This window comes from Juglans regia, chromosome 13, assembly GCF_001411555.2.
Source record: "Juglans regia cultivar Chandler chromosome 13, Walnut 2.0, whole genome shotgun sequence".
Lineage (NCBI taxonomy): Eukaryota > Viridiplantae > Streptophyta > Magnoliopsida > Fagales > Juglandaceae > Juglans > Juglans regia.
The window spans coordinates 30446000-30462722 of record NC_049913.1 but is presented as its reverse complement, the minus strand read 5'-3'; the positions used below and the strand labels follow the sequence as shown (position 1 = coordinate 30462722).

The following is a 16723-nucleotide window of genomic DNA, read 5'->3' as shown; positions in this document are numbered from 1 at the left end:
AAAAAAAAAATTGAGATTGCCCTTTCGTCTTCAAGATTTGCGGCCATCGACCTCAGCCCTAAGCCACCACGACCCTTAGAGTCATCGAGCGAGCTCGCGGCCACCGACCTCAGCCCTAAGCCACCACGACCCTCAAAGCCCCCTCGACCCCAAGCCCTAAGTCCGAACCTCAGAGCCATCGAGCTCGCGGCCACCGACCGACCTCAGCCCTAACCCACCAAGACCCCACCACAACACCATTTCGCCCCAAAGCCCCACCAAACTCAGTTCCCTAGCCCTCGGTGTCATTTCAGTCCGTTTGGAGCATCTCTGTCCACCAACGAAGCCCTCGCCACCACGACCTCAGCCCCAAGCCAGAAGGTCCCATCTCAGTCCACCAAAGCCGCCCTCAGTCCACCAACGAGGGTTAGCATACATTTTATTTCCCCTCTGCCCCTCTGTTTTAGCATACATTTTTTGTATACAGATTAAAAAATGTATACACAAAATTTATACTGTGTAGCATACATTTTATCACAAAATTTATATTGGGACCTTCTGACATTTTAACATTCATTTTACTTTGACTGAGAAGGGTTAGCATACATTTTTTTTCCCTCTGTTTACTCCATATCTGTATCATCACTTAGTCGATTTTCATCACTTAGTAGATTTAGCATACAGGTTTTCAAGTATAAATTTAATCTGCACTTAAAAATTGGAACAACTTAGTATAAATTTTCGAAGTATATAGAATAATGTCTTTATCATCACTTAGTGGATTTTCAAGTATAAATTTAATCTACACTTAAAAATTGGTTGAATATTTAGCCTGGGACAGTTGCCTTTAGGATTGAAGATTCAAAGATTTGGTAGAACCATTATTTATATGCATTTTGTGATGATGTGGAACCTCACCAAGGAGCAAGACCTGTAGAGCTTTATTTAAGTGCATTGAAGGTAACTAGAAAAGAATTAGAAAAATCTATATATGAATTAGAACCTACACCATTTGTTTAAGTGCATTGAAGGTAGCTTCAAACCTACTGAAAATCACATCTATCTACTTTCTAGAAATCCGAACTCATTACTTACTAAAGAAAAATAAGAATTCATTGACAACAAATAAATAATGCTAGAGATCATGATTCTTATTTGTTTGTCTGCCCAAACTATAATACGGTAAAACAAACTTTGATATTTGTCATATTTGCATATCAATTTGTTGATCAGCAGGGTATATTTTATCATGTTAATTGTGGGAGTGCGCACTATGTGCAGGGAGATGCGAGGTGTGAATTGTTCGTATGGGCGGATATACTTCATCTGCTAGAGGATAATTTTTGTGTAAGAGAGAATAATGATGATGTACTATAGCGTGAGTATGATATTCGGAAAAGAGAAGATAAACTGAGAGAGATGGGGAAGAATCTGAAAAGTGAAAAGTGCAAATTGTTCTGTTTGTACTGGGTTCTCACATTTGTAATAGTGTTGGTTTGGTTCGGATGAATTCCATGTAAAAAGCACGTTGTATGGATTAGATTGGTAGCTCATGAATGGAAACAGCTTGTTAACATCATGTTTTGATGAACATGTAATGAAAGAAGCTAAATCAACCTATGTAAGGTCTCATTGTAAAAATATGCACGAAGTCATCTGTATGGGTAGCTTCTGTGCAGTTTCATGAATGGAAACAACTATCTTTCCGTTGTTGGAAAATTGACTCTCAGATTGAAAATATGCTTACAGTAAAGTGGGTAGTTACCAAACATTAAAACATTTGAGCTATAGATATGTATTAATTAAGTGTATTTGGATCGCAGGATTTATGGTTGGCCACTGTGGTTGGTGATATTGTGTTTTATTTCCAGGATAGCATGGCATTTGAATGACTCTAATAGATATGGTGTTAGGGCCATGATTCAGCGTATGTTACGTGATTTAAAGAGAAAGAAAACCTCCATTAGAATTGGATGATTGATGCAGACTGCTCAATGTGCTCATGGTTGGTGTGGACAAGCGAAAACAGAGCACTATGAGCATTTATCTATATTACAAGCAACTCAATAATAACTTCTCCCCTGTGAACAACGAAAGCTGATGATTCAAATAGGAAATACATGCTATACCACGAATTCGAAAATCTTTTCTTTATTTCTGTAGTTTTTCTCATTCCTCCACCCGAATATACAATTAAGTTATAACCACAACTGATTACAAAAAAAAAAAAAAAAATGCAAAAAAAAGGAGTTACAACCATTAATACAACATGTCTCTCTTCTCTTTGGAAAAGAGAGAGCAATCCCACCCTCCAAAATTTTAGAGAAACAAAAAGAGTTTCAAGAAGCTCAAGCAGTTGCAGCACTTGTGTGAAGCACAACAAGGGAGGCATAAGACCCATCCTGGATATTAATCAAAGTCTCATGCTTTCCTTTCTCCACAATTGCTTCTGCTCGCCGGACAATTGCAGTCCTCGTTCTCCTACTATAGTATCATAACCCTGCATTTTGCATCATGAAGAACAAATGTTTTAAGTGCTGAGTATTTGCAAATGCACCTTTGAGAAAAGAGTGCTCCAAGAATTGGCCGATCATTAGTTGGACCTAAGAAATAAATTTTGCAGCAATAAGAAACAAAATGATAGTACTTAGCATAAACCCTTTCATTTTCCCACTTCTGATTCTGCAACTTCCTTCTGATTGCCATTGCCTTCTGTGTTGCGTTGCATTTCAAGCAACTTTTGTTGATCCTCATCAGTCTCTCGTGCATTTACTTCTTTTACATCTTTAGGCTTTTTGCTTGTAGATTGCCGATACATAACCCCACCAAGCATACAAATTAAAAGCTCCATTGTTCCCACAAATGTCGAATGCATGTCCCAAACAACCAAACTAATCACAACCGTTAATAGCTTGTCCACTATCCCAAGAACAGTAAATCTTGTTACTGAAATGGCCCTCCGGCAAGAAAATCCAAAGAAAGAGATGGATAAACCAAACAAGCAAGATAACCCCACCGTTAAAACCACCTGGAAAGAGTACCAATCTGACATGGAGAAGCAGCTCACTGTTGGTGAAGAGAGAAAGGTAGAATATAATTGTTGCAGGCATGAATATATAGGTCAGGTATGTATGCTTTCCTCTAGAAATGAGTAATTCCCAATTTTACAATATAAATATTCACATGATCCAACTATACCAACCAAAAATGAACATTGCTGAGTGGATTTGGTTTTTCACCACATCAATTGTCAAACTTCATTTAATTTCTCACTTGAAGAACTCAATGGCAAGTCTCATCTAATGGTAAATCTAACAAGAAAAAGAAAAGAAATTGATCAAATAAGCAGCGTTGTTGACTATCTACCAATGAAAAATCAAGGAAAAAAAAACAATTCAAAGAACAAATAAAATTTAAAATAAAGAAAAGGCTAAAGCGAATAAAATTCCAATATTATGTTGAAAATTTTGAATCTCATATCAATATTAATGGCAATAACTTAAGAATCCTCTAATCAACACCACCAATTTTTTCCCAAAATACAATTACAAAGGAGAAAGCATCCATAATCTTGGCCATTAATCATATCTGGAGAACCAAGGAATGGCTCCAAAACATTTATAAGAGATATTCCAGATAAATTCACCTTTTGGATAAACATATATTTGCCACCCGAAGCGATATAAAAAAAAAGCGAGATAATGCTAGACATTAAGAACTTCGGGGATTAGATGGGTATGCTGCTATGCTTTCCATGTTTCTCTCTCTATATCTCTCGGATTACTCGGATTACCCTCGTTTTCAAGAGGGATTTTAGAAGAGAAACAATGAGAGATGCAAAAAACAAAGAAATAAAATAAGCAAAAAAGGGAAAACTAGCGGCAGGACTTCGAGTCGTTGACCAATATTTAAGCGTTGTAAATCACTAAAAGAAGAGAAACAATGGAAATGCTATATAACAATTCTCTGAAAACTCAAGTATATGAACATACAAAGGTATATTGAAGCCCAAAAAACTCAAATCAAATTAATAAAGAAAAAAGAAAAAAAAGCCATTGACGATAAGGGGGAGGGAGGAGAATCTCACATTTACAAAGGCATTAATTTGAAATCAACCCAAGCATACATAAATAAGTATTACAGAGAGTGAATGAACGAGAAAATGCAACGGAAATAGAGAGAGAGAGAGAGAGAGAGAGTTATTACAGAGGGGAGTGGCGGCACTCGGGAGAAGTAGGAGCGTCGCGAGGTGGCGCTGAACAGAGAGACGCCGTTGCGAGGTGGCGCTGGGAAGAGGAAGCCGACGTAGGTTCGTGGCGAGGAAGGAGGGTGGATTTCGCGAATTCAAATCTGGTTTCGGGTTTGCTCCGTTCAACGAGCTCGCTGGAAGTGGCAGCGTTGGGCAGACGGAGGAGCGCTGCTCGGTGGCGCTGACGAGAGAGACGGTGTCGCCGGGAGGTACTGGGTAGAGGAACCTAGCGCAAGTTTCTGTCGAGGGAGAAGGTGTTCCGCGGGAGGAATTTGAATGGGAATGAAATTATTGAATCGCACGTTTTGGTTTTAAAAAAAAAAAAATTGTGCCACGTAGTGTGTGCAACGAGTGCACTACTACAGTGGTTTCTACGTAGCAGACCTCAAACAAACATTGTAAAATGACATTAAACACTTCCAGATCAGATTAAAAAAAAAACCAAATGATCAGAAGATTATCAAGCACCAAAAGTCGTGGCCATGAAATCGGGGCAATAAGATATTCTCAAATCTGATATGAGCAATTCTACGTGTAGTCATAAAATCTATAAATGCCGTGCAGTCGTTTTAAAAAAAATAAAATTTATAATTAAAAATTTATTACTTTTTTATATAAATTTTATATTTATTTAATTTTTATAATTATATATTACGACTGTAACTATCATTTCTTATTTCATTTATGTTTTACAAATCAACGGCGAGGATAAAAAAAAAAAAAAAATTCCGGGAGAGAAAAAGGAGAGAGGGAGGGAGGGTAGGTTTCGTTTCTCGTGGGCCATGTTTGCCAAGTGGAGTCATGGGTTGTAATGGGCCGAGTCCTTGGGAAGATAGTATTAGTAGTTGGTTGCTTAATTGTTGGGCCATGTTCTAATGATCAATCGGAATTTTAAATCCAATTTGGTTTTAGAGGCTTGGTCCCTCCAAGTACCAATTCTTATTATTGTTCATTTTAGCCCGAGCCCTCAGCCCGCCAGCCATGTTTTGATCATGAAAACTCAAGATTTTTTGAATCAGATGACATTAGACTTGATATTTAAATGGGAGAACCTTGGGAGAATCAGGTTCGAATCCCATTTCCTATATAAAAAAAAAAATAGATTGCCCTCTTTGTGATTTGAATTTGTAACGTGGTCTCTCTTTTGATACAAATTATTAAAGATCCAACCATTGATTCAAAAATTCTAATTAAAAATTCAACAATTGATCCAAAAATCTTAAAACCCTCCGGGCGGGGGGCCCAAGTGTGATGTTATTGTTTTTTTTTTTTTTTCTTTGAAACATTCCATTTCCGCATTCTAGGATTGATGTAAATAAAGTTTTTCTTTTGTTTTCTTGTTTCCGTGGAATAAAAAGCTTTTCGCTAGAGGCAGTTCATGATTGTCAAGTATCTATGCTGATGTAGACCCAATCGATAGAAACTGATTCATATAAGCATGCCCTTGTATTTGGACTAGGTTTTATTAAGTTTAGTTGACTTGCAGAAATTGTTTCTATAGGCAGGCCCTGCTTGGGTTCAAAGTCAAGCTAGCATGGTTATCTGAGCTCGTTGCAGCCCCCCCTCCCCTGATTACAAGGTCTGGCTTTTGTGTGCCTGTGTAGATGAGCTGGCCGTATTGTCGAGCAGTCTATTCAAATTTTGCAGGCGAAACAGTTCAAAAAACTAGAACATTTGATGATTATGGTCTATGGTCCAAGAGAAATTCACGAGCTAAGAAACAATAACCAACATTTGGTCACAAAAACTCCCGCTCCCTACTATCCTTTTCTTTTATGGTTGGATTATTTATTTGATGAGGACTCATTTTTACTATCTATGTCTGTCTCGTTTAGATACAGAAACGGTTTCATCTCGTCTCGTCTGTTTATCCTATGTGCTGAGGGACTTAGCTCTCTGTTCAACAATTCAGATCTTAGAGGTGAGACAAGGGGTGTTACTATTTCAAGAGGGGGGTCCCGAATAAACCACTTACTTTTTGCTGATGATTGTATACTTTATGGTAGAGCCAAGAAAGAGGAATATGACAGGATTCACGGTTTGCTTAGTTTGTATGAGAAGGCTTCTGGTCAGTTTCTCAACAAGGAAAAAACTGCTGTTTTTTTCAGTTCAAACACTAAGGAAGCTGACAAGAGATTGATACTGGAAGGAGGGGGTGCAGTGTTGAGAGGGAACTATGAGAACTACTTGGGGCTTCCTGCTGTAGTAGGGAGTTCAAAATATAATGCTTTTAGAGGCATTAAGGAGAAAGTTTGGAGAAAAATCAACAATTGGAAGAATTCTTTTCTGTCTGCTGCAGGGAAAGAGGTACTAATCAAAGCTGTCCTTCAAGCTGTGCCCACCTACACTATGAGTGTTTTTCAGCTCCCTAAACAATTTTGCAAAGAACTCAATGTCATGCTTGGCAGATTTTGGTAGGGTAATCAAAAAAGTGGTAGAGGAGTACACTGGTGTAGCTGGGAAAGGATGGGGAAACAAAAGGGAAAAGGAGGGCTGGGGTATAGAGATCTCGAGAGCTTCAATTTGGCTTTATTAGCCAAACAAGGGTGGAGGATCCTTCAAAATGAGAACTCTATAGCTGCCAAGATTCTAAAAGAGAAATACTACAAAAACAAGTCTTTGCTTGATGCTAGTCTGGGACATAGACCTTCTTTTCTGTGGAGGAGTGTATGGAATGCTTTGAGTTTACTTAAGGAGGGTCTGATTTGGAAGGTGGGGAACGGAGAAAAAAATTAAAATTTGGGGTAATAGGTGGCTTCCAACCCCTTCATCCTTCTCTGTCCAATCACCTATTTCTGGTTTGGATAAAGAAGCTAGAGTTTGTGAACTGATGCAAGGCAGAGGGGAGTGGAATACTCTTTTGATTCGAAATATTTTTAACAAGGAAGAGGCTGACCAGATTTGCAGCATTCCAATTAGCAGCATGGAGGTGGAGGACAGATTAGTATGGGGTCCCTCAAAAAAAGGCATTTTCTCAGTCAGGAGTCCGTATCATTTGGAGATGGAAAGAAAGCAGGCCATTAGAGGTGAAAATTCTAGGCATGAGGAGAGGGTTAAAGGCTGGGACAGCATTTGGAAGTTGGATGTTCCAAGGAAAGTTAAGCTTTTCCTCTGGAAAGCTACAAACGACTTCCTAGCTACCAAAAAAAATCTCTTCTTGAAGAAAATAACAGGCAATCCCTTATGCCCCATCTGCAAACTAGATGAGGAGACTATTATGCATGTGGTGTGGCAATGTCCTGCAGCTGGTGATGTTTGGTCAGAATCTTCAAGCATTATGCAGAAAATGAAGAGGGAAGAACATGATTTGCTGGCTTTATGGGAAAAACTCACTCTAAAGCTGAGTGAATTGGAATTAGAGGAGGTTGCAGTGGTAATGAGGGGTCTGTGGGTGAGAAGAAATGAGAGTATCTTTGAAGATATCTTTAAGCCCCCAAGTCAAGTTATCAATATTGCACAAAATGACTTGAAAGAGTACAAGCAGGCTCTACAGATGAACAAGGCAGCACTGAGGAGTAATGAGGAAGGAGGTAGCAGAACCTCGAGGTGGGAAAAGCCAAGGACAGGTTTTGTCAAAGCAAATTGGGATGCAGCAGTAGAAAAGAAGCAAAGGAGGGTGGGATTAGGGGTACTAATTCGTGATGAAGATGGGAAACCTCTAGCTGCTGTTGAAGGTCAAAAGGACAATATAGACCATCCTGCTGTGGCTGAAGCTCAGGCTCTATGGAAGGCAATGGTTATTTATATGTAGAGATCTCAGATTGGAAAAGGTCATTTTTTAGGGAGATGCACAAGTGATTGTCAAAGCAGTCAACAATGCAAGTGAAGATTTTTCTGTTTATGATAGCTTAACTGAAGGTATAAAACAACTGTTAAAAGGGAGGACAAATTGGACAGTTCAATACACACACAGGTCTAACAATGCAGCAGCACATACTTTAGCAAAGGAAAGTTTACTTTTACAAACCGAATTAGTGTGGATAGAAGACATACCTGATAGTATTCAAAGAATTGTAGAGAGGGAGTGTTATTGTATTGAGTGACATTATGATATCAATGAAGATGATGTTTCTTTCAAAAAAAAAAAAAACTCCCGCTCCCTATCTATCCATTTCTTTTATGGTTGGATTATTTATTTGATGAGGACTCATTTTTACTATCTATCTCTATCTCGTTTAGATATAAAAACGGTTTTATCTTATTTCATTATTACAACTTTTCAAATTTCTATACAAAATATAATAAATAATTTAATTTTTTCAAATCTCAAAATAATAATAATATTAAAAAATAATATTATAATAATATTTTATTCAACTTTTATTTTAAATCATCTCATCTTATCTCACTATCTAAACGGGATCTTAAAGTATTCAAGTTCAAATAATAATCAGTAAAAAATCTTTTTCTGTATCAAAAAAAGTTACTACTAATCCTAATTTATGTTATATTAATGAGATAAGATGAAGATTTTGTGAATAATAATAAAATTATTTATGAAATGGTTTGAATTAAGATTTTATTGGGTTTTGAAAAATGAGTAAAAAAAATTGGATAAAAAATATTATAAAGTTAAAATATTGTTAGAATATAATTTTTTAATATAATCTTTATTTTGAAATTTGAAAAAATTGAATTGTTTTATGTGCTTTATTTGAAAATTTGAAAAGTTGTAATCATTAGATAATGATTAGACAAAAAATTAAAGATTTAAAATTAAAAATTATTTGTATTTAAATGATGTTTATAAAGAAAATTATAAGAAATTTTTAGATGAAATGAGACAAGTTATATTTTCCAAACAACCCCTAATGTGTGTAGAATATATCTCTCTTTAAATCCCAACTATCTAAATTCAAATAGAAAATTTGAAAGGATTTCTAGCAAGAGAAAAACAATCATTTAAGCTATTTTTTTCATTCAAAATGACCTGTAACACCGCCAATATAATAATGACGTAATACTTTTTTGTGGCCAATATGCAGACAAATTGTACATACTCTTCAATACAGTCTTACATCAGTAATGTTTCATAAATACAAGAGCCGTGCTACAGCGCGGGGATGGTTCCAGATAATGTTAAGGTCTCGTTTGATTGTTAGATTTAATAGGGATCATTTTAGTTTAATTTAATTTTAAATTAAATCTAACATTAAAATATCCAATTCTTAAATTATTAGTATCATCTCAATTCAAAATATTTTTATACGTGAGATCCACAATCTTTTTTAATTCAACATTTATTTATATGCAAGACTTACAATATTTTTCAACTTCTTATAAATACATATAAATTTATCTTAACATCTAAACTCATTTTAAGTGAACTCTACAAAACTCACTCCACCATAGTAACTCACTATTATTCATAAAGAACTCAACTCAACTCATCTCAACTCAACATTTAAACGTAACCTAAATATTTTTTGTTTTACATTTTTTATATATTTTTAAATATTAAAAAATCATAATATTATTAAAAAATACTTACTTAACCATTAAATAAAATAAAAAAATATTGATAAAAATATAATTATATTTATAATTATAAATTATATAAATAAAATAAAAAAATATTGATAAAAATATAATTATATTTATAATTATAAATTATATAAATAAAATAAAAAAATATTGATAAAAATATAATTATATTTATAATTATAAATTATATAAGCAACGCACAATTTTTTTTTTTAAATAATAATACAAAATTTATATAAAAAATATTAATTTATTAATAATAAATCATAGTCTTTTCAAAACGATTTATTGCAGACTTATCACTTATGTCGCATTACTCAAATATAAAACGTGGAGCGTGTCAGCGAATAGGTTGGTTGGCGCGTGAGTCCCGTTCGTCAACTCAAAATATTGCAGAAAATTCGCTATCTCTCTCTCTCATTTCAAAGTCCGATGCCGGCTGCCGCAATGAATCTATATGAGAGTGGCCAGGTTAGATCCAAAAAGATAAAACTTTATCATATATGAATTTATTTTCTCAATCCTTTCCTTGTATTGTTTACTTCTGGGTAAACAGAAACAGTTCTAATTTTCATCCTATAAGCAAAGAATAAAACAGTTTCCTTAATTAATTCGTTGAAACCAGATTTTACAGCTCAGGTTCTTATCCATTTTGCATAATCATACTGATCATCTTGTTATTGGGTGTTTCTCTTTACTTTCTTTCCATAGACTCTTTATCAAAGACTTTTAAAACTTTATCTACCATTTGTTTCTATTTTTCCAAAAAGAAATTTGTGAATTTTTCTGTATATTCCAATAACTAGTTAACATATTTTATTCTTGTTGTCTAAAGTTTTATCACCGATCGTGTCTCCATCAGACTCGTTTCTTTATTCAAACTCTCAACATATTATTATGTGGAGAATCTCTACTCAACAACCTTGTAATTTACTTGGTCTAATCTTGTACGCTAAAACCGCTTTTGGTGTTCTTATCTTTCTTTCTTTCTTTCTTCTGGCTGCATACTTTTGGGTCATCACTCAGATTACTGTGGGTAAGCAATGCTCTTTACCTGTCTTTCTAATTCCTTATTTTGGTCTTGCAGAATTGTACTCTAAATTGGGTTTCCATTTTTAAAGCTTTCTGTTTCTGTGTTAATGATCTTTTGTTTCTCCTGTTTTGGGCTTTTGGGTTGGCAAAGGTTGGTGTTCGGAGCTGAAATTGTCCGTTAATGGCGGAATTTATCGCAGGGCCTCGAGTGTACAGCTGTTGTAATTGTCGGAGCCATGTTTCGCTTCACGACGATATAATTTCTAAGGCCTTTCAGGTGAAGTCACCTCAATTCCCAGCATAATATATTCTTTTCGGCCACAATATCCAACTTATTATCGTTTTTTATTTTTTATTTTTATTTTTTTCTTCGCCTATGATCATTGGTTTCAGAATGAGTTTGGTAATCAGATTATCCCAAGTAAGATTCAAGTGTAGAGATGATTGTTCTTGAAACATATTAGGGTATTAGGGACCCATGAACGGAGGGCTCTCTAATTAGTAATTACGCATACCATCTCTTGTTTTACCAGAACATGATGAAAAAAAAAAACCTCTTCGATTGAGAAACATTACTAAGAATCTATTTGGGATTCAAACCCAAATAAAGGTGGGGGAGAACAAAGAGAAATGGACAAAGTGAAAGAAGTAAACTCGGTACTACTTTCATTTAACTCCAGCTCAAACTACACTCTCCAAAACAAATGAGAATCTCAGCACTTCACCAACCAAAACAAAGAGGATTTGATCTATAAAAATTTTATATGTAGTCACTTTTGCGTACTCTTTTATGCACTGCACTAAATGATTAGCTGCATTATTTATTTAAATATCAAATTATCTATTTTGATCAATCACATCAATAGAGTGTGTAAAAAATACGTAAAAGTGACTATGTATACATATTATGACATATCCAGGCAGCTACACCCAAACAGTTGTAGATATGACAATATTCAACCATGTTGCAACAATTCTATGCAAGAGCCTTCCTTTGCAATGTCACCCTCTTGTGTACACTCTTAACTTCTTAAGGGTATACTGTACCACTTGAATATAGAATTCACACAAACACACACACACACACACACACACACTTTATTTTTTTCGCCTTGTTCAAAAGGGTAGGAGGTGACCTCCCTACTTGAGCATGACCATATTAGCACCCTATGGAAATAAATGAGAGAGGCCTAAACGATGGGATGTTGCAGACACTACCTCTGCAGACACTACCTCAAATCAGGTTTGGGCCATAACCTAGACCCCAACAACGAATCCTTAAGCGAGTAATAAGAATAGTTCAAGGCAAATCCATATTTGAATTCGGACTAGTACATACCAAACTACATTAGAGTAACCCAAGGACCATTGTGTCGTCGCCCTTGGTGGTACTGTTAGGTACCCCGGTTTTGTCCCTAACACTAAAGATCACGAGCTTGTCTTGGTGAGGATGATGACCGAGTGACCTTGCCAACTTAATTGGCCTTCCACAAAGGGTTGGTGTTTGGGTGATGGAATGATAAAAATGATGATGAACTTAGGCAGGCTAAGTGTTTAGGGAAGGCAAATTAATGTGGGCGGCTTGGGACTTATCCTTGAGTGTGGCGCCAAGATGATGGGCTAGGATTAGATGAGTGAGGTGAGATTAGGGTTTTAGATGATATAAGTGATGATTATTAGTGTTTGAGGCAATGTGGATGGCTAGAAGGGTGCCCTTGGTGTTTGGGCTACTTCGATGGTAATTTGGGTTGGTATAGTGAAGTGTAGTTAGGGTTTTGTGGGGTGGCTCGGGTTGATTTTGAGATTGGGAAGAGTTGACTTAAAGTTGGAGTTTAGGATGATGCTAGGGTTTGAGAATGAGGTGGAAGAGTGGGAAATTAGGGTTTTGGGTATAAGTCAACTAGGGTTGCCAAAATGGATATGGTAGTATTAGGGTTGACTTGGTCTTTGGAAGGTTGGCTAGTTTTGGATGATTTGGAAATGGATATGAAAGGTTTGCAAGATGGAGAGAATCTTGAGGGAAGAGGGAAATTCGAATTTGAATCAGGATGGCAAGTCAATAGTTGACTAGAGAGATTTTAAGAAGAACAATTTAAGAGATTGAATGTGATTGTCAATTCCTTAAATTAAGGGATTTGAAATGGGATTTGAATTTGAATGTGAGGAAGTCAAGATTCCTAAAATGAATGAGTTACCTTATAGGGCTTGAGGTGGGCGGCTAGGTTTTGAGGGAGGATAGGCTTATGGTGGCCGAATATGGTAAGTGAAGGAATGGAAAGATGGGAGGCAATTAGGGTTTAGGTTAAGTCAAGGTTTGTGAAGGATAAAGGGCAATTATGAAAATGGTTCACTTATAGAAAGTAGGGCAACACTAGTGGTCGAGAATGATAAGTGGGAATTATGGCTAGGGTTTTATGGATATGGAAGCAAGTGTTTCGGCTAGGGCAAGTTGGATGATGGGAAGAATTTATGGAAAGTGGCAAATACTTTAGTGGTTGAGAATGAGGGTATGGAAGAATCAAATAAGCAATGAAAGAATGAACACCAAGAACAAAATGATGAACACTCAAGAACAAAGTCAAATACTTAAAAAGTTGAATGAACAAAAGCTAACAAATTAACTAATGATTCACGAATTGCACAATAGTTGAAGTAAACCTCATGAATTGATAACTTGATAAAAACAAGGATAACAACAACGTGGATTCACGAATTGCACCAAGTTGCAAGAACAGGATAAATGAATCACACCTATTTACGAATTATAAGGTGTGATCCTCTTTTTGGGATTCACGAATTGCACCCAAAAAGTTCAAGTGCCTAGCACCGATTATTGATCTCCTAAACAAAATAATCCTCCTCTAGGAAATTTGCCAAAAGATGTAAATGCAAAATCTAATGGTCCGATTTATAAGGATTACAACTTGGAAACCCCCAATAGGTCCCTTCAAAAATAAATAATTAAATTAAAATAAACAATAATCAATAACATAGTTGGCATGAGCCAAGTTGACCCATGATATGCATGAGCCCATGGGTGGGCTAGGCTGGCCCATGGGCATGACTGACATTGCTGGTAAGGTTGCTGGCATGTGGCTGACATGGCTAGTGGCTTGGCCATGGGCCACAAAACATGTGTTCCGACCAGGTACGCCCACATTGTTGTTTGTGCTTGTTATCAGTACCTTTTTTGCATCTTTTGCTAAAACTCCAGAATCCCAAACGTTGTTTTTAGTTTATTCTTGATTGGTTTTTTTATATTCAATCTCGACTGTGGTAATATGTTTTCGGTGGATTTCCCTTCCAACATTCATTTCCATAACAATTTTATCAGGGAAGACATGGCCGAGCATTTTTGTTCACCCATGCAATGAACATTGTGGTTGGACCAAAAGAAGATAGACATCTCCTGACTGGTCTCCACACTGTTGCTGATATCTGTTGTGCTACTTGCGATGAGGTTTTGGGTTGGAAGTACGAGCGAGCTTATGAAGCATTGCAGAAGTACAAAGAAGGAAAGTTCATATTTGAGAAGTTAAAGATTGTTAAAGAGAACTGGTAACACTACATTATTCAGGTCCTTGTTCCATTAATTCCAGCCTTGAAGTAACTTTCTAATGGTTCATGAAGCTCATCTTGTACAGGACCAGGAAGTTCTACCCATTCAAATATTTTTCATTGCTTCTCATTTCTCAATCTGAAATTGTAATTTGGATACTCAATTTATGTCCTTGGCATTTTTCAAATATGCAAATTTTTTTTACCTGATATGATTGTTAGATATGAAACATTTATCTTGTTCTACTTATCCAAATAAATAAAGAAATAAATAAAACCTTAAACTATCATGTTTAGTTGTTCAAAAGTCAGAGGAAAGGGAAAGAAAGTATCGAATCCCAAATGCTTGTTGTCAAGTGGTAGTAAGTAAATATTGACAATGACAAACAAGGTGAAGGTATATGTTTAAAAGTCATTTCCTCACTCAATCCATAGATTGGAAAATACTGATGAATTCTCCTGACAAATTTTACCGATTTGATTTTTTATTTTTTATACTTAATAGTTAAAGAAATGTTTTTTAACGAGTTTGTGATTTTTTTTAAATAATTAAAAGTGATTTAAGAAATGCTTGAAAAAAATACGCAAAATAAAAAAGCGCAAAATGCACTTATCGGTGGGAACTCTCGGGACACCTCTCAGTTGCATTAGCAATCCCCTCTTGTAATATCGTTCCCTTTTAAAGGTTGGACTTGGACCTAGCTTGTAAGATGTTGCTGCAGGCTTTCCACATGGATTAGGAACATTTGAGTTCCAAACTCCACAGCCATTACCAATGCTGCTCTCATATCTTTGATGTGAAAAGGACCTCCATTATTTCTTATCAATAACTCCTTGTGAAGGTGGGTAGTAGGCATTCTGGACCCCATTAGCAATACACTTCAATACTTGTTTATCCGCTGCCTGCAGTGGACTTAATGAGTGATTTAAAAATAACATCAGCTTTCTCATTTATGTTCAAACCTATTTGTGGTTGATTTGCTCCTTTTGCCACTGTCGGATTAACGATTATTCAGTTAATATTCTTTCTTTCTCCCCAACGATTTTTAGTAGTAATGTTTGTTCTTATTGATATGCATCTATAAGTTTATGTTTTGCTACATAAAAAGAGCTTTGTTATCAAATTGCTTACACCGCACACTACACATATTTTAATTTTAATTTTTTCTACTAAATTAATTGAGTTCTTCTCCTCATCATCCCTACACCACATACTTGCTAAGATTAAAAAAAAAAAAGATAATGAGTATAATTTTTCATATAAAAAAGTAGGAGTGTGGTATAGGAATAATAAGTAGAATTTTTTATATAAAAAATACTACAACACTTAAATATGGCATATATGCACAATGTCTTGCACGCAAAGATTGAAAGCCCTAAATTAATTTGGGGTTTCGGATTAGAACCCTAAACTAATTTAGAGTTCGGATTAAAATCAAAATACACATATACACACAAAATCATAACATCAAACACATGCACAATCAAATCTCCACAGCACACAGTTCACAAATTCTATCATTCATCTCCATTTAATCTCAACTTTCCTCCAATCTCCATAACGAAAAAAAAAAAAAAAACATAAAATACTAGAAAGGCTTTCAGATTTGGGCTTACCTTCGGTGATGATAATGTAGACAACTGCGATGGACATAAAGAGCGACAAAGATGAGCGGACATAGTAACAAAGATAAGAGAGCGACAGAGAAAGAACAGAGAGAGAGAGAGAGAGAGAGAGAGAGAGAGAGAGAGAGAAGTGAGATTCGAGAACGGGAGGTGGCCGAGGGGGAGTCGCGGGAAGGGGGACTTAACAACACAGACCAAACAGTGATGTTTTGTCTATAATAAAAAACAGTTTCGTTTGGTCTGGGCTATTTTTTTTTAAAAAAAAAATCCATAAAAAAACGTCGTTTTGTCTATATATATAATATAAATTATAGGGTGCAAGGCTGGGGAAACCCGGAGTGGGGCTGGGCCCTCTCCATCCCCCACCACCGCTAGGGGCAGCAGATGCGAGCGGAGCCCCCCACCCCCCGCATTTGCAGCACGGGTCCTCTGCCCCACCCAAACTTGGGCGGGTCAGCAAGGTGCATGGCCCCATTGCCTACCCCTAGTACAAAGGCTAAATTTTAGAAAGATGTTAGACAAGTTATAAATTTAAAAAAAAATAATAATAATAGTAAGTAAATACACTAAGCATGCAACATGCACACATGATCAATTTTCAGAATTTCAATACAATTCACAACTTGTTTTTGTGAGTAATATCATCACAACTTGATATCAACCTAGAAATACACAATCACTTCATTTTCATTGATGGGTAATTCTAGGTGAATAACATTGACCTACAATTACCCCCAAATTTTATACCACAAGTAACACTGTCACTCCAAAGAGAGCAAAACTTTTGGGTAAAAC

The 16723-nt window shown here is 36.0% G+C and overlaps 1 protein-coding gene across 3 annotated transcripts; it reads left to right on the top strand.

Moving 5' to 3' along the window:
- Positions 1-10068: 10068 nt before the first annotated feature.
- On the top strand, positions 10069-14609 carry LOC108984933 (protein yippee-like At4g27745). 3 transcript variants are annotated; one of them, XM_018957042.2, is made up of 4 exons: positions 10069-10183; positions 10739-10748; positions 10896-11021; positions 14079-14521. In XM_018957042.2, the coding sequence occupies exons 3-4, from the start codon at positions 10926-10928 to the stop codon at positions 14304-14306; spliced, it is 324 nt and encodes a 107-aa protein (XP_018812587.1). In that variant the 5' UTR covers positions 10069-10183; positions 10739-10748; positions 10896-10925; the 3' UTR covers positions 14307-14521. The 3 variants fall into 3 exon arrangements, with proteins under 3 accessions (XP_018812587.1, XP_018812588.1, XP_018812586.1); XM_018957043.2 differs by lacking the exon at positions 10739-10748; XM_018957041.2 differs by lacking the exon at positions 10069-10183 and having other exon boundaries at positions 10215-10748; positions 14079-14609.
- The last annotated feature ends 2114 nt before the right edge of the window (positions 14610-16723 follow it).

Bases quoted from the DNA above. Each gene is read 5' to 3' on its own strand.
- LOC108984933 (XM_018957041.2), top strand. From the start codon at position 10,926: ATGGCGGAATTTATCGCAGGGCCTCGAGTGTACAGCTGTTGTAATTGT. The intron at 11,022-14,078 runs GTGAAGTCACCT...CAATTTTATCAG, and splicing joins TAATTTCTAAGGCCTTTCAG to GGAAGACATGGCCGAGCATT.